This window comes from Bufo gargarizans, chromosome 2 (genome assembly GCF_014858855.1).
Source record: "Bufo gargarizans isolate SCDJY-AF-19 chromosome 2, ASM1485885v1, whole genome shotgun sequence".
Classification (NCBI taxonomy): domain Eukaryota; kingdom Metazoa; phylum Chordata; class Amphibia; order Anura; family Bufonidae; genus Bufo; species Bufo gargarizans.
The window spans coordinates 183,528,007-183,551,114 of record NC_058081.1 but is presented as its reverse complement, the minus strand read 5'-3'; the positions used below and the strand labels follow the sequence as shown (position 1 = coordinate 183,551,114).

The 23,108-nt window shown below is 40.7% G+C and overlaps 1 protein-coding gene across 2 annotated transcripts in view; it reads left to right on the top strand.

The window, feature by feature from the left end:
* The window catches only part of SHF (Src homology 2 domain containing F), a 281,291-nt gene that overhangs the window by 179,817 nt on the left and 78,366 nt on the right, over positions 1-23,108 (top strand). The window contains exon 4 of one of the 2 annotated variants that reach the window (XM_044283319.1): positions 17,064-17,222. The exons of the other annotated variant lie outside the window; for it this stretch is intronic. Coding sequence (XP_044139254.1) covers positions 17,064-17,222 — 159 coding nt within the window. The remainder of the gene's footprint in view (positions 1-17,063; positions 17,223-23,108) is intronic. 2 annotated transcript variants of the gene reach the window in all.

The window sequence follows — 23,108 nt, the reverse complement described above, 5'->3', positions numbered from 1 at the left end:
AACTTTATGCGGACCTCACTGAGGGCAGGATAAAATAGTGACAGAAATGCTGATGTCAGCGGTGTGTCACTGATGAGCTAAAAGTAAGTGGTTGCTGAGAACCAGCATCATAATCATTGCAGACCAGGCCTTGAGAAGAGTCAAATCTACTAGAGGAGAGTCCTGGTTATTCATGAGCTCCTGCTCTCTCGCCCATCTGCTGATGATTGGCAGTTCTCTCCTAGAGAGAAAGGGAGAAAACTAGGTAGAAGACTGTCAGTCATCAGCAGGTGGGCAGGAGAGCAGGAGCTCATGAATAACCAGGACTCTTCTCAGGTGGCCGGGACTCTTAGCAGGCCCAGTCTGCAATGATTGTGATGTTGGTTCTCGGCAACCACTTACTTTTAACTTATAAATGACAGAACGCTGAAATCAACTCACCGGTCTCTACTTTATACTGCCGTTAGTATGGGCAACATAAAGGTGATGACGGGTTCCCTTTAAGTACCATTGTCAATTTGTGCAACAGCAGGTATACAATAAATTCAAGATATATAAATTAGCATATAGAGCAGAGGTCTCAAATACTTGGCCCTGAAGCAAAATATCTGCAGCCTGTAACTAGCTGGCTGCATTTGCCATGAGGCAAGATGCTCATCTTGCCTCAGGCAGCAGCTAGGGGCGGCAGTTTCCAGTAGGCCACTGAAACCTATTATTGCCATCCCGCCATTCAGCCTCATAGGCTTGAAGCCTATCATCGTGATCTCCTGCACCTGATCTCATCCTATACAAGTGTTTGTGATCAAGTGATCACATCACCTGAGACCCAGCATAGGAGTTCACAGGGATGTCCTCTCTGAACCACCTGTTGCCTACATCGCAGACAGCAGCTGGTCAGGTGAGGTTTTATTTTGCCACACGTAACTACATACATTTGTTGTTTGCCGTTTTAACACAATTGTGGCCTATAAGAGAAAACTGCTGGTGACATGGAGTCCGTGTCCTAAGAGATACTGTAAATAATTTAACAAATGCCTAGGAAGGCAATATGACCTATCTTGACCCAGGTGAAATTTAATACTTCACTTTTATTATTATATATATTAAAATCTGAATTACTAAGTGAGTGCTAATTTTATTTGCCTTTATTAATTATTTTACAAACCAAAAAATACTATATTAAAAATACAGTCAGCACTCCACTAGAGAATTGAGATGTTGAACGGCAATGACGGGGCGTGGAGGGTGCACTACCTCCCACCCTATTACTTGTAATGCAGGGCAACATCTCAATTCTCTAGTGGAGTGCTGACCGTATTTTTAATATAGTATTTTTTTTGGTTTGTAAAATAGTTAATAAAGGTAAATAAAATGAGCACTCACTTAGTAATTCAGATTTTAATATATATAATAATAAAAGTGAAGTATTAAATTTCACCTGGGTCAAGATAGGTCATATTGCCTTCCTAGGCATTTGTAAAATTATTTGTTAATAAACCTTCCCCAGGTTAGGTCCTAATCATTATTATTCAAGAGATACTGTAGTGACATAATTATTTTAATGAGAAATTGTCTGCAGGTGAAGTGGCCATTTAAAACATGGCGCAGCTTCTCAAGTAACATTGACAAGAAGGCCATAAAATCGGGTTACAGTAATGAACAGAAGTATTTGAACACCCTGCAATTTTGCAAGTTCTCCCACTTATAAATCATGGAGGGGTCTGAAATTCACATTTGTAGGTGCATTCCCCTCTTAGAGACAGAATAAAATAAAAAATAATAGGAAATAACATTGTATGATTTTTAAAGAATGTATTTGTCTGGCACTGCTGAACATAAGTTTTTGAACACCTGAGAAAACCAGTGTCAATATTTGGTACAGAAGCCTTTGTTTGCAATTACAGAGGTCAAATGTTTCCTGTAGTTCTTGACCAGGTTTGCACACACTGCAACAGGGATATTAGCCCACTCCTCCACACAGATCTCCTCTAGATCTGTCAGGTTTCAGGCTATTGCTGAGCAACACAGAGTTTTAGCTCCCTCCAAAGATGTTCTATTGGATTTAGGTCTGGAGACTGGCTAGCAGTGATGGTCAGTTGGCAGTGTTCGCCAGTGAACACATGCGGGCTGCCATCTTTAGTAAAGTAGACTCACCCGTCCGGCGAGGTAAGCCCTTGCCTGTGCCTGGAGCCGGTCTGAAATCAAATGCTGGCGAACACTGCGAACTGACCATCGCTGCTGGCTAGGCCACTCCAGAACCTTGATATGCTTCTTACAGAGCCACTCCTTGGTTATCCTGGCTGTGTGCTATATATATTTTATTTTATTTTATTTTATTCTGTCTCTCAGAGTGGGAATGCACCTACAATTTCAGACCCCTCCATGATTTCTAAGTGGGAGAACTTGCAAAATTGCAGGGTGTTCCTCTCTGCAGTAAAAGGCTGAGACAACAGTATCAGGAATACATTAAATAACTTTCATTACACTTAGTTGAGTGTGTTGCTCTACTTCTCGAGCAGAATTTTCAGCATTTTTACATGTTGCTGTCTTTTGACAGCTGATTTATCACCAAAATCCTTTCCCTGAAAATAGTACTGTGCGATTCCGTTACTTAGGCCTTGTGGGATTTGTAATCTAACAGTTTTTAGCCTTGTGATTTTCTATTTTCAGCACTGAAGGAACAATATTTTTTTCTGGAATTAGATCCATTGCTATGAATTGATAGACAGAGAGCCTTATCTAATGAAACTGCCCATAGCAACCAATGCACTGTCCAGAGCAACTGATTCGGGACTGTTGAGCATACTTGCCAACTTTGAACATTTGCAATCTGGGTGAGTAAGGGGTCACGGCAGGTCTGGGACGCCGCCATGATTTTTTTTTTCAGGCCATAGTCTTGCCACTTTTTACATATGCTACCCTTTTACAGTAATCTCTACCCCCTTGACTGGCTCAGTACTCTTGTTATGCCCTCTTTTGTTGTAGGTCCATCCCTTTACTTCCCTGTCCTGCTCTCTCAATGTGTGTTTAGGGGCCAGGACTGCTTCTGATGACACAAAACCCCGCACACGATTTTGGCAGCTCTCAGGGAAGTGCTTGGAGACTTTCCCATTAGATTTGCTAACTTCCATGAGCTGGGGAGGTCTCCCAGGAGCCTCCTGGACCTTCTTGGAGAGTTGACAAGTGCGCCATTAAGGAGATTTAAGAAAAAAAAGCCAGTAGCACCTAATCACAGCGCAGCTTACATTTTTTTGTACTGCTCTTGAAAAATTAAAGCTGCACTGTCATTGGTTCCCATGGGACACAAAGACCGTATTTTTTTTCTTTTCTTTTAAGCACTTTTCCTAAATCTACCCCATGTTTTTCTAAGTGCAGTTGGAAATAAAAGCAGAAGTTGTAATGGCTTCTAGACGAGAGACACCAAGATGGAACTTCTGGTTTTGCAGCTGCACAGCATGTGGCACTATTATGCTTAATATCTCCAAGCCTCCAGCACCATTATCTTCAATGGATGAAATTTGTTGCCGCAATATGAGAAAATTGCCTGTGTTGTGGCAAAACTGCCTTCCAGGCAATAATCTTGAATTTAGAAATGCTTTTGAATGTGCTATGCTTGCATGCAATGTCATATGGGCAGTGGAATAGATGTAATTATAAAATATGTAATTGTCTACAGTGCTTTTAGTGCGCTACATTAAAGTGCTTTTATGTGAAATATTAATAAAAACAACATTGAAATGACCCGTGTGCCCGCTGCTTGCCCAGGGCAGTTCTATATAAGTCTGTGGTCTTGGTTCAGTGAGAAAAGTTGATCTAGATGTTTGGTATTTGTAACTATGGATAGAAATATCAGGACAGTGGCAAACATAAAGACAGTTTCCATGTGTATAAATATTTTATATATGACGTGTTCTGTTAACATTTCAGGGGAATTGCATGTTTTAAAATGTTGGCTATTTTTCCCTCTATAGGAGCCAAGAAGTGGCTATGTCAGTGATACAGTTACTTATGTTAGGGTCCATTCACATGACTGTGTCCATTTTGTGGACTGCAAAACACAGACACCAGCCCTGTGCAGCTCGCATTGTGATGAGGCCCTATTAACTTCAATAGGTACGTGATCCACGTGTTACTGTAAAGATAGGACACACTGATCCAGAAGCACATGGAAGGGCCGCAACATGCAGATTTTTGCACTCCGCAAAACGGACGCAGGTGTGTGAATGGACCCTTAGGGAGCATTCACACGACCGTGTTGGTTTTGCGGTCCGTAAATCACGGATCCGTGTGTTCCGTATGTCTTCAGTTATCTTTCCTTTTCCGTTCCGCAAGTCCGTATAATACGGACGTGGTGCTTCCGTGTGTCATCCGTTATTCACGGTCCGCAAAAAAAACGGATGGGTAATGAAATGGGGTTTCATAGAATGTTTTCAGTCCAAGGGTCCGTTAAAAACGGATGACACACGGATGCATTTCCGTGTGCTATCCGTTTTTCACGGACCCAATGACTTTCTATGGGGCCACGGACCGCGATTTGCGGCCAAGTATAGGACATGTTCTAAAACACACGGAACGGACAGCACACGGATGAGAATAAAAGGCATACCGCAATTTTCACGGACCCATAGAAATGAATGGGTCCGTGCATTGTCCGTCAAAATTGCGGAACGGACACGGAAGAAAAACACGTTCGTCTGAATGCTCCCTTAATATGTGAAGGCTTGCAACAATGTAACTCCCAGAGAGGCTTCACTCACTGTGCACGGAAAGCCTGTGTCACAATGTCTAAGGCCCCTTTCACACAGGCGAGAATTCCGTGCGGAATGCGTGAGGTGAACGCATTGCACCCGCACTGAATCCGGACCAATTCACTTCAATGGGGCTGTGTACATGAGCTGTGATTTTTACGCATCGCTTGTGCGTTGTGTGAAAATCGCAGCATGCTCTATATTGTGTGTTTTTCCTGCAACGCTGGCCCCGTAGAAGTGAATGGGGCTGCGTGAAAATCGCGGATGTGGTGCGATTTTCACGCATAGTTGCTAGGAGACGATCGGGATGGGGACCCGATCTTTATTATTTTCCCTTATAACATGGCTATAAGGGAAAATAATAGCATTCTGAATACAGAATGCTTAGTAAAATAATGGAGAGGTTAAAAAAAATAAAAAATTAACTCACCTTAATCCATTTGAACGCTGAGCCTGGCATGTCTTCTTTCTTTTTTGATGAAAAGGACCTGTGGTGACATCACTGAGCTCACCACATGGGCCATCACAATGGTGATGGCCCATGTGATGAGTGCAGTGACGTCATCAAAGGTCCTTTAGCCAGGTCCTGAAGAAAGTAGAAAGAAGAGGAGGTATGCTGCGCGATCAAGTGGATGGGGTGAGTTAAATTTGTTTATTATTTTTAACCCCTCCAGCCCTACTATACGCATTCTGTATTAAGAATGCTATTATTTTCCCTTATAACCATGTTATCAGGGAAAATAAAATCGACACTTCTGTGAAGAAGTCCGGGTTCGGGTCTGGGTACCTATTTTTCTCACGCAATGCAAAACGCATTAAAATGCTTTGCACTTGTGCTGAAAAATCACACATTTTCCCGCAACGCACCTGCATCTTGTCCGGCCCTCACACGCAACACCCGTGTGAAAGAGGCCTAAGTGCTGTGTTCTGCACTGTCCAGCAGAAGGTTGGAAATTTAGGAGACAGCTTGGGAAGATGTATGAGCCTGGACAGGAGGAGGCATGACATTGTGGTGGACACAGAGTCTGATGTGAATCCTGAACAGACCAGCAACAGGACTGTCTATAAAGCTTGGTGGTAGAAAACAGCCAATAAGTGTATCCTGAGTGTAGGTGGCTCCTATGTACAGCATATAGGGGGCTGGAATACACCAAGGCCTTATGCACACGGCCGTGCAAAACGCGGATCCGCAAAAAACGGAAGCGGCCCGTGTTGCCTTCCGCAATTTGCGGAACGGGCCGGCGGCAATATAAATGCCTATTCTTGTCCGCAAAGCGCGGACAAGAATAGGACATGTTATATTTTTTAGCGGGGGCCGCGGAACGGAGCCACGGATGCGGACAGGACACTGAGTGAAGTGAATGGGTCCACATCCGAGCCGCAAAAACGGCGGCTTGGATTCGGACCCAAATAATGGCTGTGTGCATGAGGCCTAAGTGTGATGAAAGAGGGTTAAATGTCACTGAAACCATTCTGAAGCGTACGCCTGGGTTTTGTGTGTCTTCCTGTCATAAAAAAAGAATCTGAACTCCAGAGTAATGCGGTGGAGCTGTGTATTGAAGGGTTTCAGCTGCAACTTTGGAGTGTTGAGTGTAACTCAAGAGCTTCCAGCATGTGGAGAGAGGTTCTCCCTGCAAGAATCCAGAACAGAAGTGAGTAGGAGGCTGCATAAGTGAGTAACCGCCATTACATGGCATCATCTTGGCTCAGTTAAAACTAATGCAGTTTTATGCAACAGGCTTGGGAGGGGGTAGTGTAGAGGACAAGAGTGCAGGTAGCAATGCAGGTAGTAGTAACTCACAGCGGCTGTCCTCACTTTAGCAGTTTTGGGAAAGGCAAACCTTTTCTTATTTTTAGGGCCCTTCCTGGTTTTCGTGTTAGGTCAAGTGCCCTTGGTGTAGGTATACTAAGAGGTGCAAGACAGTACAAGTCTGGAATGGTGGCAGACAAGACAATGCTGTAGTGATGCAGGTGTTGGTGCACGTAAAAGTGAGGCCGGTTTTAGTGCACACAGTTCTGAGGCAGACACTTTTAAACATTGTCGTTATTGTCGATCGCATACATTAGCCCCAGGTGCTTGCTGTTTAAATATGACTCCCACTCGCGAAAGCCATAGCCATAGAGGGGAATTTATCATTAGGAGAATATTTGAAATCAGTTTTGTGTGAGTCTGTGTTGGACTACTTTGTACCACATTTATCAAATGTCGCATGTTGTTTGATAAGTTTGGCTTGTCCTTAAACCTAACACTTCTGTCTAGAGAAGCTCCTCCAGTTTTCCTACTCCACCCTCCTTCTGGAGTGAGATTGTGACTTATTTATGAGTTTTAAAAAAAAGTCTCAATGATAAATCTGGAGTGAAACTCATTAACATAGCTAACCACGCCCACTTTCCCACCCATATTACAAAACTGGAGTGAGTGGTGTACACATGCAAAAAGTTGCAAAATGTTGCGCAAGTTAGTGTAAAAAGTCGCACATTTTTGTGCAATCGCATACATTTGTGCAAGAGAGCGCAAAAAAGTTGCAAAAGCTCTATTTTGCGACTTTTTAATGCCAGAATTCTGGAGTGAAAGGTATGATAAATCAGGGCCATAGGGTTTTAAAGAGGACCTTTCACTACAATTAAAAAATCTAAAGTAAGCATACAGACATGGAGAATGGTGCCCAGGGATCTCCCTGCACTTACTATTATGCCTGGGCGCCGCTCTGTTCTCCCGGTATAGGCTCCGGTATCTTCAGATTTTCGGCTCAACTGGGAGGAGCTTGCTGGCGTCTCCTTCTCCCAGGCTGGAGTGCTGGCCAATCGCAGCGCTCAGCTCATAGCCTGAGAAAAAAAAAAAAACTCTCAGGCTATGAGCTGAGCACTGCGATTGGCCAGCGCTACAGCCTGGGAGAAGTAGACGCCGGCAGTCTCCTCCCAGTTGAGCCGAAAATCTGAAGATACCGGAGCCTATACCGGGAGAACGGAGCGGCGCCCAGGGATAATAGTAAGTGCAGGGAGATCCCTGGGCGCCGCTCTCCATGTCTGTATGCTTAGTTTAGATTTTTTATTGTAGTGAAAGGTCCTCTTTAAATATCCGACCATCCCAAAGGGCTGTAGCTGTAGTCAGACATCTTTAGTCCTTATTCACACAGTCAGTGTTCGGACAGTGATTATTTATCAGTAATTATGAGCCCAAACCAGGTGTGGCTGTAAACACAGAGCAGGTGCAGATCTTTCCATTATACCTTTTCTCTGTGTAGTCTCCACTCCTGTTTTTGGCTCACAAACCGTTCTACTATCATGTATAGGCAAAGATCTATATTGTAGCAAAGGGATAAGAGAAGCCTAATATGGAGTTATGTATGTTAGGCTGGGGTTACACAGCAATTTTGGTTGCGACACCCATTGCACATTCAAAGATCGCGGTGTAGCAGTGTAGTCATTGAATTGAATGTGGTCTCTACGCAACCCTAAAATCACAAAAAATGCAGCAGCATTTTTTTTTCTTTTGGGGTGGTTGCACCGCTGGGGTCACTGCAACTGCTACACTGTGATTTTTGGTTATGCAACGAGTGTCTCGGGCAAGACCGAGGTGAAGCCCCAGACTTTTTGGGAACTTTTTTATGAAGGTAGCATTAAAAAAGTTCGCTAAATTGGTTCTGATTACGCAATCAGATGCTGCTGAATGTTGTGCCTTTGATTCCAGACCCTGCTCTTCTGATTCCCCATAGAATTGTTGATAATATTCTTCTTCTTTCCATAACTAAAGGCAAACACTCACATTATAATGTGACGTCAACTGTAATTTTCCTCTTCCATCTCCTGGTGTTGAAATGCCAATTATGCATACTCTAATTAAGAAATCCCAGCTGAGTTAATCAGACTTTCTGCACCAGGATAAAACGTGATTTCCTAAAAATAAACCTTGCTGCCAATGACTTTCATAATGAACGGCCATTCCATTGTGAGACTTGACAGGGGCACAAAAAGCCTTTTGATTTTAAGGACAAATAGAATGGAGGGGGTACTGTACAGTATACGGAGAATGAATATATGCAAAATGTCAGGATGTAAATCATTGTGAAAGCAAAGATGAATTAAGACTGCTTTACGAAAAATGTCAGCGTTTGGCCTTCATTTATTGTGTATTTGAATATAAATCTAGATTGACTTTAACTTTTTATTTTATTTCAAAAATAAAAATGTACTGAACCTTGATGTAAATCTTCTGTGCATGGGCAATCTTCTGACCTTTATTCTTATAGCTATATTCCTATAGATGGAGGTCACGTGTAATTATTTTAACTTTAAAGGGGTAGGGGACTATGTTTGTAGGCTATTGGTAGGATATGCCATACATTTCTAATAGGTGACATTACCAGGACCGGACTGGTCATAGACTCTATATGAAAATTTCCCGGTAGGACATTGCCTAGGGGGGCGCTTAAGCCCTCCTGACTGTCGCTGGTTGGATACATAGCGATCTGATGCTCTCAGCATTAATTAATGCTAGGTGCATCTGGTAATTATGCACCTAGCTGGCGCAAGAAAGTCAACTATATTGATGTCCTCAGGATGGTAATAGAGTTGAATACTAAGGCGGGGGCATCAATATTTTGTTCTGCACTACAGTATTGCTGGCCCCACGTATTTATGTTGACCCTGCCTACTTATATTGGCGCTGCATTTGGTCAATTTGGATCTGCCGACCACATAGGGCTACTTTTTTTTTATTTTTTTTCCAGGACCATTTTAAGTTCCCAGTCTGCCCTTGGACAGTTTCACCTCTGGCATACTTTCAGACTGAGAGAACAGGACTTCCTTGCAGTAAGCTGATACCATCACTCCCATAGACTATAAAGTCCCTTTAATTAGTAAAGGACCATTCTAAATGTAATTAGAAGAGTGAGACAATTGGTGCAAGGTGCTTATTTGCTAGATAAAGCTATCCAGCACTCTAGCTTCTTGTTAAAATCGACAGGCTTTATTGAAAAGATAAAATGACACCATGTAGCGCAACACCACATGCCTGGCCTACGTGTTTCAAACCCTGCGGTTCTTTAGGGGTTCTTCGGAAATTAAGGAAATGAAAATAGTTAAATATTACTTTATTATAAATATATTCCAAAATACATTTCATTAGTTACAATAGCTTATTTTGTCTAGAAAGCAATCATTAGGAAAAATAAAATGGCCGCCGTTCTATTAGTACGCACAAAACCTGTCCTAATCACACAGAAGGACAAGCTACTTCACAACACTGAGCTAAAGAGCTTTCTCATCCTCTGCTCTGCTTGTCAGGGATTATGGTCCTGAATATAGATGATAGGATCTTCAGCTGAATCTCTGTAGGAATGGAGTTCATGAGGAGACATGAAGTTCAGAGAGAAGGAGAAGTGTGGGGATGAGGATAATGAGCAGCAGCTCCGACAAGCAGAGAGGAGGATGTGTCTTGTCCTCCTGTGCGATTAGGACAGGTTTTGTGTGTAATAAGATGGCGGCCATTTTATTTCTCCTTTATTTTCCCCAGACAAAACGAGCCATTATAACTAATTAAAGTTAGTTGGGAATATATTTAGAATAAAGTAATATTTAAGTATTTTAATTTTCTTAATTCCCGGAGAATCCCTTTAATCATGGTGCCATGATTAAGAATACTGATGAGTGAAGCGAGCTTCGGATGCGACAGCCGAACTTACTTCGCTCAAAACTTTGGATTATTGTTGTACAGAGATCCGTCTCCGTACAGAATTAAAATAAACGTCCTCCAATGAGGCGAAGTTAGTTATTTGCGAAGTAGAGCGAGACTTCGTCTAATAATTTTGGTACTTGATTTTTAAAGTGGAAAACCACTTTAAAACATGGAACCGAACTCTGCTTCAGTTCTGACTGGTATCAGTTGGAACCGAAGCCAAGTTTGGTTCCATATTTTAAAGCATTAATCTGAAGTTTTGTGTCCAAAGCTCGCTTCGCTCATCCCTAATTGAGAACTGCAGGATTCGAAATGCGTAGAACAGGCATGTGGTGTTGTGCTACATGGTGTCATTGTATCTTTTCAATAAAGCCTGTGGATTTCATCAAAAAGATAGTAGTGGATCGCCGTATCTTGCTTATTCACCTCTTCCACTCTGGGGTTTCCCTGCACCTAGCAGCCGGGATGAAGCAACAGAGGTAAACTGAACTTTTCTTTGGAATGTGCTTATTTTTTCCAAGGACCAGCCCCTTATGTTGGCAGGGAGAATATAAATAAAATTGCATGAATCAGTCACCCAGCTATTATCTGAGCTAAAATGGAAATAAATTGCAAAGTGACGAGACAAAGGGTCGCCAAATACAGAAAGGGAGATATCTGATGCCTATACACAACCTGAACTAGTCACAAAAGTAAGATTATATGATGGGCAGCACGGTGGCTCAGTGGTTAGCATTGGTGCCTAGCAGCGCTGGGGTCCTAGGTTTAAACCCGACCAAGGGCATGGAGTTTGTATGTTCTCCCCGTGTTTGCTTGGGTTTCCTCCCGCACTCCAAATACATATTGATAGGGACCTTAGATTGTGAGCCCCATTGGGGACAGTTGGATGCTAATGTCTGTAAAACGCTGTGGAATATAGTAGCGCTGTATAAGTGCATAAAATAAATAATAAATAAATGTAAGCAGGTCTTTGAATTTGGTAAGCCAAACATCCCACTCTGATTAAGACTCCAGCCACTCAAAACTGACTTTGACTCCTACACCACAGCCAGGCTTTTTTTCTTTAAATAAGGGCCTTAGCTTGAGAGAAAACATATGTATGATTAAAATTTCTACTTTTTCCAAAATCCCTATGAAAGTAAATACCGTATGAATTTAATAAATTATACTGTTTTATTTTATAATGATGACCTGTCCTTAGGATAGTTCATCAGTATCTGATCGGTAGTGGTCCGACACCCGGGACCTAGTCTACACAACCCTGTTAAAATGACAGGCTTTTGTGATGTAAAGAAATGATACAAAGATAAATCTTTTCAGAACCTTTTCCACCTTTAATGTGACCTATAAACTGTACCACTCAATTGAAAAACAAACTGAAATATTTTAGGTGGAGGGAAGAAAACAAAAATACATAAATGTGGTTGCATAAGTGTGCACACTCTCTTATAACTGGGGATGTAGCTGTGTTCAGAATTAAGCAATTGCATTCAAAATCATATTAAATAGGAGTCAGTATACACCTGCCATCATTTAAAGTGCCTCTGATGGACCCCAAATAAAGTTCAGTTGCTCTAGTTGGTCTTTCTGGAATTTTTCTTAGTTGCATCCCACAGCAAAAGCCATGGTCCACAGAGAGCTTCCAAAGCATTAGAGGGAGCTCATTGTTAAAAGGGATCAGTCAGGAGAAGGGTACAAAGATATACCATGGAACACAGTGAAAACAGTCATCATCAAGTGGAGAAAATATGGCGCAACAGTGACATTACCAAGAACTGGACGTCCCTCCAAAATTAATGAAAAAACAAGAAGAAAACTGGTCTGGGAGGCTACAAAGAGGCCTACAGCAACATTAAAGGAGCTGCAGGAATATCTGGCAAGTACTGGCTGTGTGATACATGTGACAACAATCTCCCGTATTCTTCATATCTAATGATGACAGCCCTTAAGAATGGCCCAATTTTTTAAACTTTTGAACACTTAGCTATCAAATGCCAGAAGAGGCCTTCTCTATCTATATTGTCTACCACCCCCCAGATTTAAAAACCGGATTTGATGATGAACTGCTGGAATTGGCCACATCGGCCTTCCTAGATAGTCAAAAGAGCATCATTGTGGGCGACATAAATTGTTGGGCCGATGATGTGTCCAACATCCAAACCCAGCAATTATTAACATCTCTTGAGACCATTGGCTTCATGCAGGAGGTGACCTCCCCAACTCACAGGGGCGGCCACATCCTGGACTGGATTCTGACATCCGGAGTGGAGATACAGGTCCAATCCATACATGATCTGGTGTGGACTGATCATAAAAATATACTTTTTAATCAAACTACCCCCCCCCCCCCCCTTTAAAAAAAGCTCCCATCTTCCAGTGAGAGATGAGACTCTCACCCAACAGAAATTAGAAAATTCTTAATTTGGAGGAATTTGGCAACAGCTTTAAGGAGAATCTGAATATAGATTTATTCCGCTCCATAGAATCCACGGAAGCAAAGCTAACAGCTTTTAATGATTACATAGAGGCTACACTAAACACCTTAGCACCTATAAAACATAAACGGCAACCTCGTCCCCCTAATAAAAACCCGCCTTGGTTCACTGCTGAATTAAGAGAGGATAAAAAGACTACCAGAGCCCTTGAAAATCCCATAGAAGACACCAAAATTAAATACAAAATAAGTATGAGAAAGTACAGAGATAATATTAAAAATACCAAAAGCACATACTACTCAAATAAAATAGGCAATGCGGCTAACAACTCCAGAGAACTTTTCAAAGTGGCTAAAGAACTAGCCAATCCTAGATGTAAGATTGCAACAACGGAGCACTCTCAAGCACTGTGCCAGTAAATGGCCGACTACTTTGCTGAAAAAAATTCAGAAACTTAGGGACAATATCCTAACGGTTCATAGGATGGACGAGGCACTTTCTTCTTTATTTTCAACCTTACCCTATTCCTTCACTGATTTCGGGACTGCCGTTCGTTGCAAAGATAGGCGAGAGGGAGGTTGTTGCACAACTGCAGGGATATCTGGAGGCCAATCACATTCTTGACGACTTCCAGTCGGGATTCCGACCCGGAAGGGGTGCTGAGACCGCTCTGGTCAATATCCAGGATGATCTACTGATGGCATTAGACCAGAACTACTCCATGGTCCTAGTCCTTCTGGACCTATCATCCGCTTTTCACACTATTGACCATCAAGTGTTATTGAACCGGTTGAAAGTGGTAGCCGGATTAGATGGAAAGACCTTGGCATGGATGGTCTCATTTCTCCAGGACAGGGTACAACGAGTGAAGCTGTCAACCAATCTCTCACTGTCCTGTGGAGTACCACAAGGCTCGGCACTATCCCCAGTCTTGTTCAACATCTATCTGAGACCATTGGCCGACATCATCAGGAGCCACAATCTTCAGTTTCATGTTTATGCGGATGATACACAACTGTACTTTAGGCTTGCCAAAGGAACAGTTGATCAAGTCGATCTGGTCGGATGTCTCTTGGAGATCGATCGCTGGATGAGTGCCAATTATCTAAAGCTTAATGGCACCAAAACTGAATGTATTACATTCAGTGACCAGAAAATTACACCCTCAGCACCCCAATGGCCATTGTCTTTTGGACCTGAGACAGCCACCCAGGTCAGGGACTTGGGAGTGGTCTTGGACTCCAGATTAACCCTGGCCCCTCAGATAAATCAGGTGGTTAGTACCTGCCACTACCCGCTGAAACTTCTGCGGAGGATTTTAAAATACATCGAATCCCCGCTCAGGAAAGCCTTGGTCGGAGCAGCGATCAGCAGTCGGTTGGACTATTGTAATGCCTGTACATGGGACTCCCTAAGAAGAACTTGCATAGACTTCAACTTGTGCAAAATGCCGCAGCAAGGCTCCTAACGGGTGTTGCCCGCCGAGAGCATATCACTCCCTCTTGCCTTGCACTGGCTCCCTGTCCAACAATGGGTGATGTACAAGATTGGATGCTTCATTCATATGGTATTCCATGGTGTGGGGCCCTTGTACCTGCGACGTAAATTCAACAGGTACGCCCCATTGAGGACATTGAGGTCTAGTAACTCTGCAAATTTTAACATCCAGCAAGTTAACAAGATCAGACGTGGAGGTAGATCCTTTTCGGCTCAAGGGGCCAGATTTTGGAACCACATACCTCTGGCCCTGAAAATGATTCCCAGTCTTCTCTCATTCAGACGTGCACTGAAAACCTTACTTTTCAAACAGGCGGTTGATCTTCCTATATAACACTTATCTGGTTTATATAATTTTGGGGGTTTTCTTAAATCTTAGTCTATAAATTCACGGTTGGTAATGTTCCTTTATTTTAAAGATACTTTTTCCCCATGTTTATCAAATTGTTTTCTTCACATTCTGTATATGTCATCCAAACCCTTTGAACCTTGAGATTCCCCTACCTTCCTCCCCTTTTTCTTGACTCTCCATTTGATCAGTGCTAGGAAATTGGTCTCTGGAATAGGTGCCTTATTCTCTAGGCCTTTGTGGCCCATGGCAAAGTGTCATGCCTTCTTTTTTTCCCTCCCTGTTGAATTAGTCAGCTAAGCGCATCAAGGCCCGAAGGGTAAGACTGTGTGTACACAAGACTATACATCATCATCATCACCATGTCTGGACTATGGGGTAGAGTGGCAAGACGAAATCCTTTTCTTACGAAGAAAAACATCCAAGCCAGGCTGCATTTTTCAAAAACACATCTGAAGTCTCCCAAAAGCGTGTGGGAAAAGGTGTTATGATCTGATGAAACCAAGGTTGAACTTTTTAGCCATAATTCCAAAAGATGTTTGGCGCAAAAAGAACACTGTACATCACCAAAAGAACACCATACCCACAGTGAAGCATGGTGGTGGCAGCATCATGCTTTGGGGCTGTTTTTCTTCATCTGGAACTGGGGCCTTAGTTAAACTAGAGGGAATTATGAACAGTTCCAAATACCAGTGAATATTGACACAAAACCTTCAGGCTTCTGCTAGAAAGCTGAACATGAAGAGGAACTACATCTTTCAGCATGACAATGACCCAAAGCATACATCCAAATCAATAAAGGAATGGCTTCACCAGAAGAAGATTAAAGTTTTGGAATGGCCCAGCCAGAGCCCAGACCTGAATCCGATTGAAAATCTGTGGGGTGATCTGAATAGGGCTGTGCACAGGAGACGCCCTCGCAATCTGACAGATTTGGAGTGTTTTTGCAAATAAGAGTGGGCAAATCTTGCCAAGTCAAAATGTGCCATGCTGATAGACTCCTACCCAAAAAGACTGAGTGCTGTAATAAAATCAAAAGGTGCTTCAACAAAGTATTAGTTAAGTGTGTGCACACTTATGCAACCATATTTTTATTTTTTTTTGTATATTTTTTTCTTTCCTCTACCTAAAAGATTTGTTTGTTTTTCAATTGAGTGGTACAGTTTCTAGGTCACATTAAAGGTGGAAAAAGTACTGAAATGATTTATCTTTGTCTCATTTTTTTATATCACGGAAACCTGGCGTTTTAACAGGGGTGTGTAGACTTGTTTTATATCCACTGTAGGTCACTGGCTAAAAGAAAAGCAGATATTGTATTATGGTGCAGAATACTGTAACTCTTCAGAATATTATACATAGTAATATCAATATGTTTATTGTTATTTTGAGTAATACATATGATTTTTATGTTTTATTTAACAATGGCTATTTTTCTAGCATAGAAACGAAGCTAATATGTACAGTATTCATAAAACTTCAAGGAATAGTCAGTAAACAGGAAGTGACATGCAATGGTATAAAAGTGTTGAAGGACACAGCTTCCATAATTGAAAGAATACAGTGTATATAATACATTACCTATAACCTGTTCCACAGTCCCCAACACAGACCACATGTGAAAGGTGTAAAGGGAATGTGACATTGAAAATCTTTCTGCCAGTTAAAACCAGATAGCAACACTTTTCCTGTTAACAACACCATACAGAGAATTGCATTACGACAGCCTTATGGGCCATAGACACAATGGTCAGGAGGGGAACTCACTGACTTCTATGGGAGAGTTTTCTAGGCATGCTTTGTGACCTGTGCAGAGGTCAGGAGGGAGCAGATAAGCTTTGACTATCACCTGTTGTGATTGTTTGATCCTGTTTTATCTGTACGCAGTGCTGATATCTAATCCTGCCTGTAATGTCGAGAAGATAACTACAATAAAGTGATCTGTATAGAACAAGATGTGACAATTATAATTCGTCTTAAGGCTGTATTACATCAGATTATCTGACCAATTTCTGTCCAATCAGACCAATAGTTGGTATACAACAAAACATATGTGTGTGTGTGTAAACAGCCATCTGACTAATGATTGGTCAAAAAAATCTGTCAGATAATCTGTTGGTGTATTATAGCCTATAGTGGCCAGTGTGAAAACTTGTTTAAATATAGATATTGAAATTAAATAAAAAATATAAATTAAGTATGGTGTGAAAGAAGTCTTCTGTTTCCACCCTTTTTGTCTCCATAAATTCTGTATGTAGAGTTTTTTAGTATGTCTTGTGATTGGGACTCACTTTACCTATTCTCAATCTTTATCTGTCTTTGTCCTCTCTTTGTCTTTCTACCGGTCTTCATGTCTCTTCTCCCATTGATGTGGCTATCAGTTGAGATTAAAGTAATCAAAGATCTTCCTTGGCCTCCACCAGTTGGACAGCTGAACAGCAGTACAAACACCCAAGAAAGTGATGTGAGCACTTCGTTCTCCCAGCAGCCTCCATCTTCTCCTCACTTAACATCCCAGAACAGCCTTGAAGACAGCAATGGTGGGTTTTTGACTGTGAACACTTAAGTTCACTTTACTTTGTCGCTGTAAAGGTGTCTGTGTATATATAACATTGAATTTGCATCTCTACACTCTAGAGGTAAACTGACTGTGTTTGGTGCTATTAAATACCAGTGATTGATAATATTTGGTAGAGGAAATTTAGAAAGATCAGCATTTTGTATACCGGCATATTGAAGAAAAAATTGCACTATATGCGGATGATGTTTTATTGTTTCTTGGTGATTTGGATACTGGAGTAGAGGAAGTGATGAAGTTTGGGACACGTTTGGATAGTTTTCAGGTTTAAAGATAAATTGGGGTAAATCACTTATAATGACTGGATATTTTTCAGGTTTAAAGATAAATTGGGGTAAATCACTTATAATGACTTTGGGAGATGATCAGAGGAGGATAAACACTGTAATAGGGAAAGAAGATAGTATCTAATATTTGTGGGTTTATATCAGAGCAGAAGTAAATAGGTATATTGAGTTAAATGTTCTTCCTTTGGTGAGTAGATTCAGGTGGAAGACTAATATATGGCATAGGATTCTGATGTCTATGATGAGACGGGTTAATTTGTCGAAGATGATCTTTCTGCCCCAAATTCTCTATATTGTTCAAAATTCACCTATGATGATATCTAAGAGTGTATTTAAGGCACTAGATGAAATAACTAGAGGGTTTATTTGGTAGGAAGGGGAGAATTAGAAAGGAAATAATACAATTACCTGGGAAGGAAGGTGGATTGTTTTATATGTATATTATATTTGATTGTATAAATTCCTAATCTGAGTGAATCAGAAAGGATATTGTTGTTTGATGGCTTTCATATATATAAAAATATAAAAATGAATAATAAAAAAAAAAAACTACCAGTGATTAATAATATTTGGTAGAGAAAACTTTGTAAGATCAGCATTTTGTATACCGGTCATAGTCCTAACTGCTCAGCAGTAACATGTGACAAATTTATTTAGAGGCACAGGCCTTTTAATACATTTGACCTATCTTTGCCTGTCCATGCACCAGAAAATAAATTCCATGCCAGCAAAGAGCTGGTGTTGATTGGTGCTATAATTATATTATTAATATTATATTATTATATTATACAGTAGTAAATATATTAGGCCATGGGAAGCCATGTACACCTTTTAAATATGGTGTGAGCAGCGGAAAAAATGGCAAGAGTCGCAAATGAAGCTTTTGCCAACTTTTGTAGCATTAGTACTCCAATTTTCTGCCGAATAACGATTGATGAATCTACCCTATATGTTTCAAGTTGGTATTACAAAATTGTAAATGGAATCATTTGTAACTACTTTTATAGCATACAGATTTTTCATTGATGAGTCGTTACAGTTTAGTTATTTGTCGGAAGAATGTGTTTCCTATTTACCACTTTTAGGCAGTGCCCATATAGTATGATGACTCGGAAATCTAAAACAGCACAATAGCCATGTTTTACTTAGCTGTGTGGAACTTACTATACAATGAAAGATAACTGGCTCCTTTAGGTTTACTGTGGCTGCACAGGTAAAATTCAAGTAATGGTGCTGTATTTCTACCAAAGTGGTATAAGTATACTGGTCTGTTGGACAATATGGCAGATGTTACCAGAACATAATTCCCCCAGAACCTTTCTAGCACATGCAGCATTGTCATAAAACAGCCGGTATCAGAAAGGTAAATTCAACTGTCCTGCATTTCAGCCCTGACCTTACTGTGAGAACATGGTTGACATACATATAAATATCCCCCATCTTGTGTACTTTGAAGGAGATTCCGAACACCTAGACGTTTGCTTGACTGCTTATGATTTCTATTAGGCTAGTGCATAAAATCGTTTCTTTCTCCATCCACCATAACGAAGAATAATAGACCGTGCACATACAATTGAACTATAGCTTATGCAGGAACCAAAAGTGGATTGTGCAGCGTCAAAGTAATGAGAGAATTCTATATGTAATTTAATTCCAAATTTTATACTCCAGGAAGAAGATATAGCTATTTTATTGCCATCTCTCCCTAAATGGTGCATACGACAATAAAGAGTATAACACATTTTATTTCAAATACAGTGTAATGGTATTGTTACCAAAAAGAGTGTCCCCATTAACAGGCAAAGAATGTCCTTGTACAGGACCCCTTACGTAGTACCAGCCAAGTGACATGTCAGTGGCCTAAGTGCAAGTTATTACTCTGGCGTCTCCAGCTCCTGATTATCTCCAACTGGATGAACTCTTTTAAATGTAAAAACACAATATACAATACTTATTGTATATTGTACCCTCCTCATGTTTTATAGTGGAATAAAACTGAATTACAGTAGCTCACAGCAACAGAAAGACTATGGAGGAATTTATCTAGGCCTGCACTTCAAAATTCTGGTTTTAAAAAAGTCTCAAAATATGGCACTGAGACTTTATGGGCTTATGTTTTTCCCAAAAATTTAGAAATATAGAATTTTCTCACCCCCCACTGATCAGATACTGATGACCTATCACGAGGATAGGTCATCAGTTGTTATTTTGTTGTAATGAAGCTAGAACTATTTAACCCCTAAAAATATAGAAAATTGTTTAAAGGAGTGCTAAATGTTCACCTGGTGATACTGTAGATAATGTGAAGAAAAGAATATGGATGGAGAAGCAATGTTTTTTAAATGTTCTTTATTTTTATTTTTAAATATAATAAACGGTCAGCACGTTTCTGGGATGGAGCGTCCCCTTCATCAGGACAATCTGATGGTGATACTACCATAGTTCATAAGTAGTTATTTTTCATTTTTGCTATGTTATACAGCTTTGTGCTGCACCTTTATTTTGATGCTAGGTCTTATTGTGGGCAGAATTACCATGTAAAGGACTATAATTCAGATGATATTTTTATCCTTTCACACACAACAAAGTTCTGATACTAAGAGACCATTTTGCCCAGCATGAGACATCTGTTCTCTTCAGAGACAAAGAGGAGCCAGTAAGCAGTGGAGATAAGAGGCATGTGATGTATGATGGTCCCATACATCAAGGAAAGGGGAGTGAGAGAGGGTTGATAACCATACGTTCATTGTATGGAAGGTAACACAAAGAGATAAACACCAGAAGCTTTGTCATGTGACTGCATGTGGGACTGGCTTAACCACTTGCTGCTGCTCTCAGTGTCAGACTGGCCCACCAGAGTACCAGGCTCTGATACCATAGTGGGCCCCAAAGGTCCAGGAGAAAAAATACTTGGGGGACAATAAATCTCCACTAGGGTATGTTTATTTGAGTCAAAACCTATTAAACTTTATTGATGATGTGGGGGTTGGGCTCTGAGCATAATTTCCTCTGGTGGGCCCAACAAACCCTATTCCGAATCTGGCTGCACTCCCATAGTATTATGCCAAATTCACTTGCATTATGGTGGCAATGATGTGTGGTTAATGGGACTTACACATACATAAAATACCAAGACAGGTTAACATAAAGATAATGTAATATATTCAGTTAATCTTCTTAAGCTCATCCCCTAATTTATACTAACAATTTATTTAAGAATAATCAGTGAAAACACCTTAACTCACAAAGGATATAGAAAACAACCTTAAAAGGGGTTATCCAGCCCTTTAGAGCAATGATCTAACTTTGTAGTTGTACACCTTTTTTGTTTGCACATGCACAGTGGTTGATCCCCTTCAAGCGCCTGTTCCTGGTACGGCAGATTAGTCCCATTCTGTCCTATTCTTGTAAATACCGTAGATGACCTGCTACAATAGAAATAGCCACCTAGGCCTGCCTTGCCTGTATAAACAATGATTGGTGGAGGTTAATCGATTAAACATTGATATTAGTGTCTCAGAAAACTCTTCAATCATCTAGATGAAAATGGAATAAACCGAATTTGTATAGTTTTTGTTTTCCCAAATTGTATGGCAATTGTAGAGGAATCAGATGAATAAAAAAATCCTAATGTGAATAGTATGTGTTTACAGTGCTTTGACTTTAATGAGTCTGTAAAGTCCAATTTGTATCTCTTTTCTCAGTTTCTTTCATGCTGAGTAGTAACTAAATAATGCAACATTATTCTTTACAATTAACTTGTAAGCTATACTTTTACATTACTTAAAGACATAAGAATTATGGAGGCCAGGGATTTTTATAATTGGCCATTGAGCAACGCTAACAGTTCTAAATAACTGTGTTCTAATATATGAAAAACAGTATTTTTAGCTTTATAATGTTATGGCTGTTCTGTTTTATAACTATGTATTTGGGGATAACTTTTAATACAATTGCAATATGTGTTGACACTATTGCTAGAATTGATACAGATTTTCTATTTGGATTTGAGGGTAGAAAATCCTTAGTGAATTACAGTAGCAGCAAAGCAATTGAGATTTGAACAAATCTCATTTCCACGCTGAGTAAAATTTCCACACAGTGCAGTGTGACTTTTTTTTAAAATGTGGCATGTCATTTCCTGTATCGGATTTCAGTTCAATGGGGATAAAACCCAGTTCTAGATTTAAACTACTAATAAATATTAAGAAAGGCTCCACCAGCAAACTACTGGAGCTCAGCCTTTCAGTTACCAGCTGAAAAGAAACGAATACATCAATAATAATATAGGCTGGCTCACAGTATTTTTGCATATAAAAATTTATTAACCCACTAGATATTAAACAAAACTAATTTAGTGTCGACATATCAGCATAAATACATAAATATATATATAATGTATAGATATATGTAGTGCGGAGCTCACGCACAGACCTATACAGCTGGAGTACTCCAAACAGATAAATAAGACCTTATGGCTAAAGTGTAACTGCAAGAATCATTCGGTTGAACCACTCAAATGTCCATATGATTGTATGCCGATTTACCAGTTGTTGGAACCGGAGAGGTTTAGAGAGTGTCCTTACTGCGGTCTCCTACAAAGAAAGCTCTGTACTCAGGTGCCGTTTGTCGATGGTAATTGCACCGCTTCCGATCGATGGCGCTCCACTTACTCCTCTTGCGGAGCAGGCTTCCGACCCGTTCTCACAGCGTCCCACGTGACCAGCTAGATGGTAATTTGCTGGTAGATGACATAGGCGCTTGGAGCCGTCGGGTTGACGGAAGCTGCTGCAGCTGAGTTCGTAGTTGCTTGGGCCCGTCGGATTAACGGAAGTTGGTACAGCACAGTTTACTTGGTACTTAATTTGGTTTTGTTCGGCAAAGTTGAATGTATCAACATAGGTTAAACCACCTTGTCGGGAGTTCGCAGATGGAATCGTTTGATGATGGTATAGGACTTCTTCCGATAGTTGAAAAAAGTCCTTTTCTTGCAAGATTATAAAAACCGCACCAGTAGCCAGGTCTAATCCACACTAGACGAATTTCGGAACGAAGTTCCTTCCTCAGTAGGTAAATGTGGAATGCTGAATGAAGACCTACTAGTCATGTCTTTAAATACCCTTTTTGGGTTTAGTATAATTGTATGTATTTTATACTAAACCCAAAAGGGTATTTAAAGACATGACTAGTAGGTCTTCATTCAGCATTCCACATTTACCTACTGAGGAAGGAACTTCGTTCCGAAACGCGTCTAGTGTGGATTAGACCTGGCTATTGGTGCGGTTTTTATAATCTTGCAAGAAAGGGACTTTTTTCAACTATTGGAAGAAGTCCTATACCATCGTCAAACGATTCCATCTGCTAACTACCGACAAGGTGGTTTAACCTATGTTGATACATTCAACTTTGCCGAACAAAACTAAATTAAGTACCAAGTAAACTCTTCTGTACCAACTTCCGTTAATCCGACGGGCCCAAGCAACTACAAACTCAGCTGCATCAGCTTCTGTCAACCCGACGGCTCCAAGCGCCTACGTCATCAACCAGCAAATTACCATCTA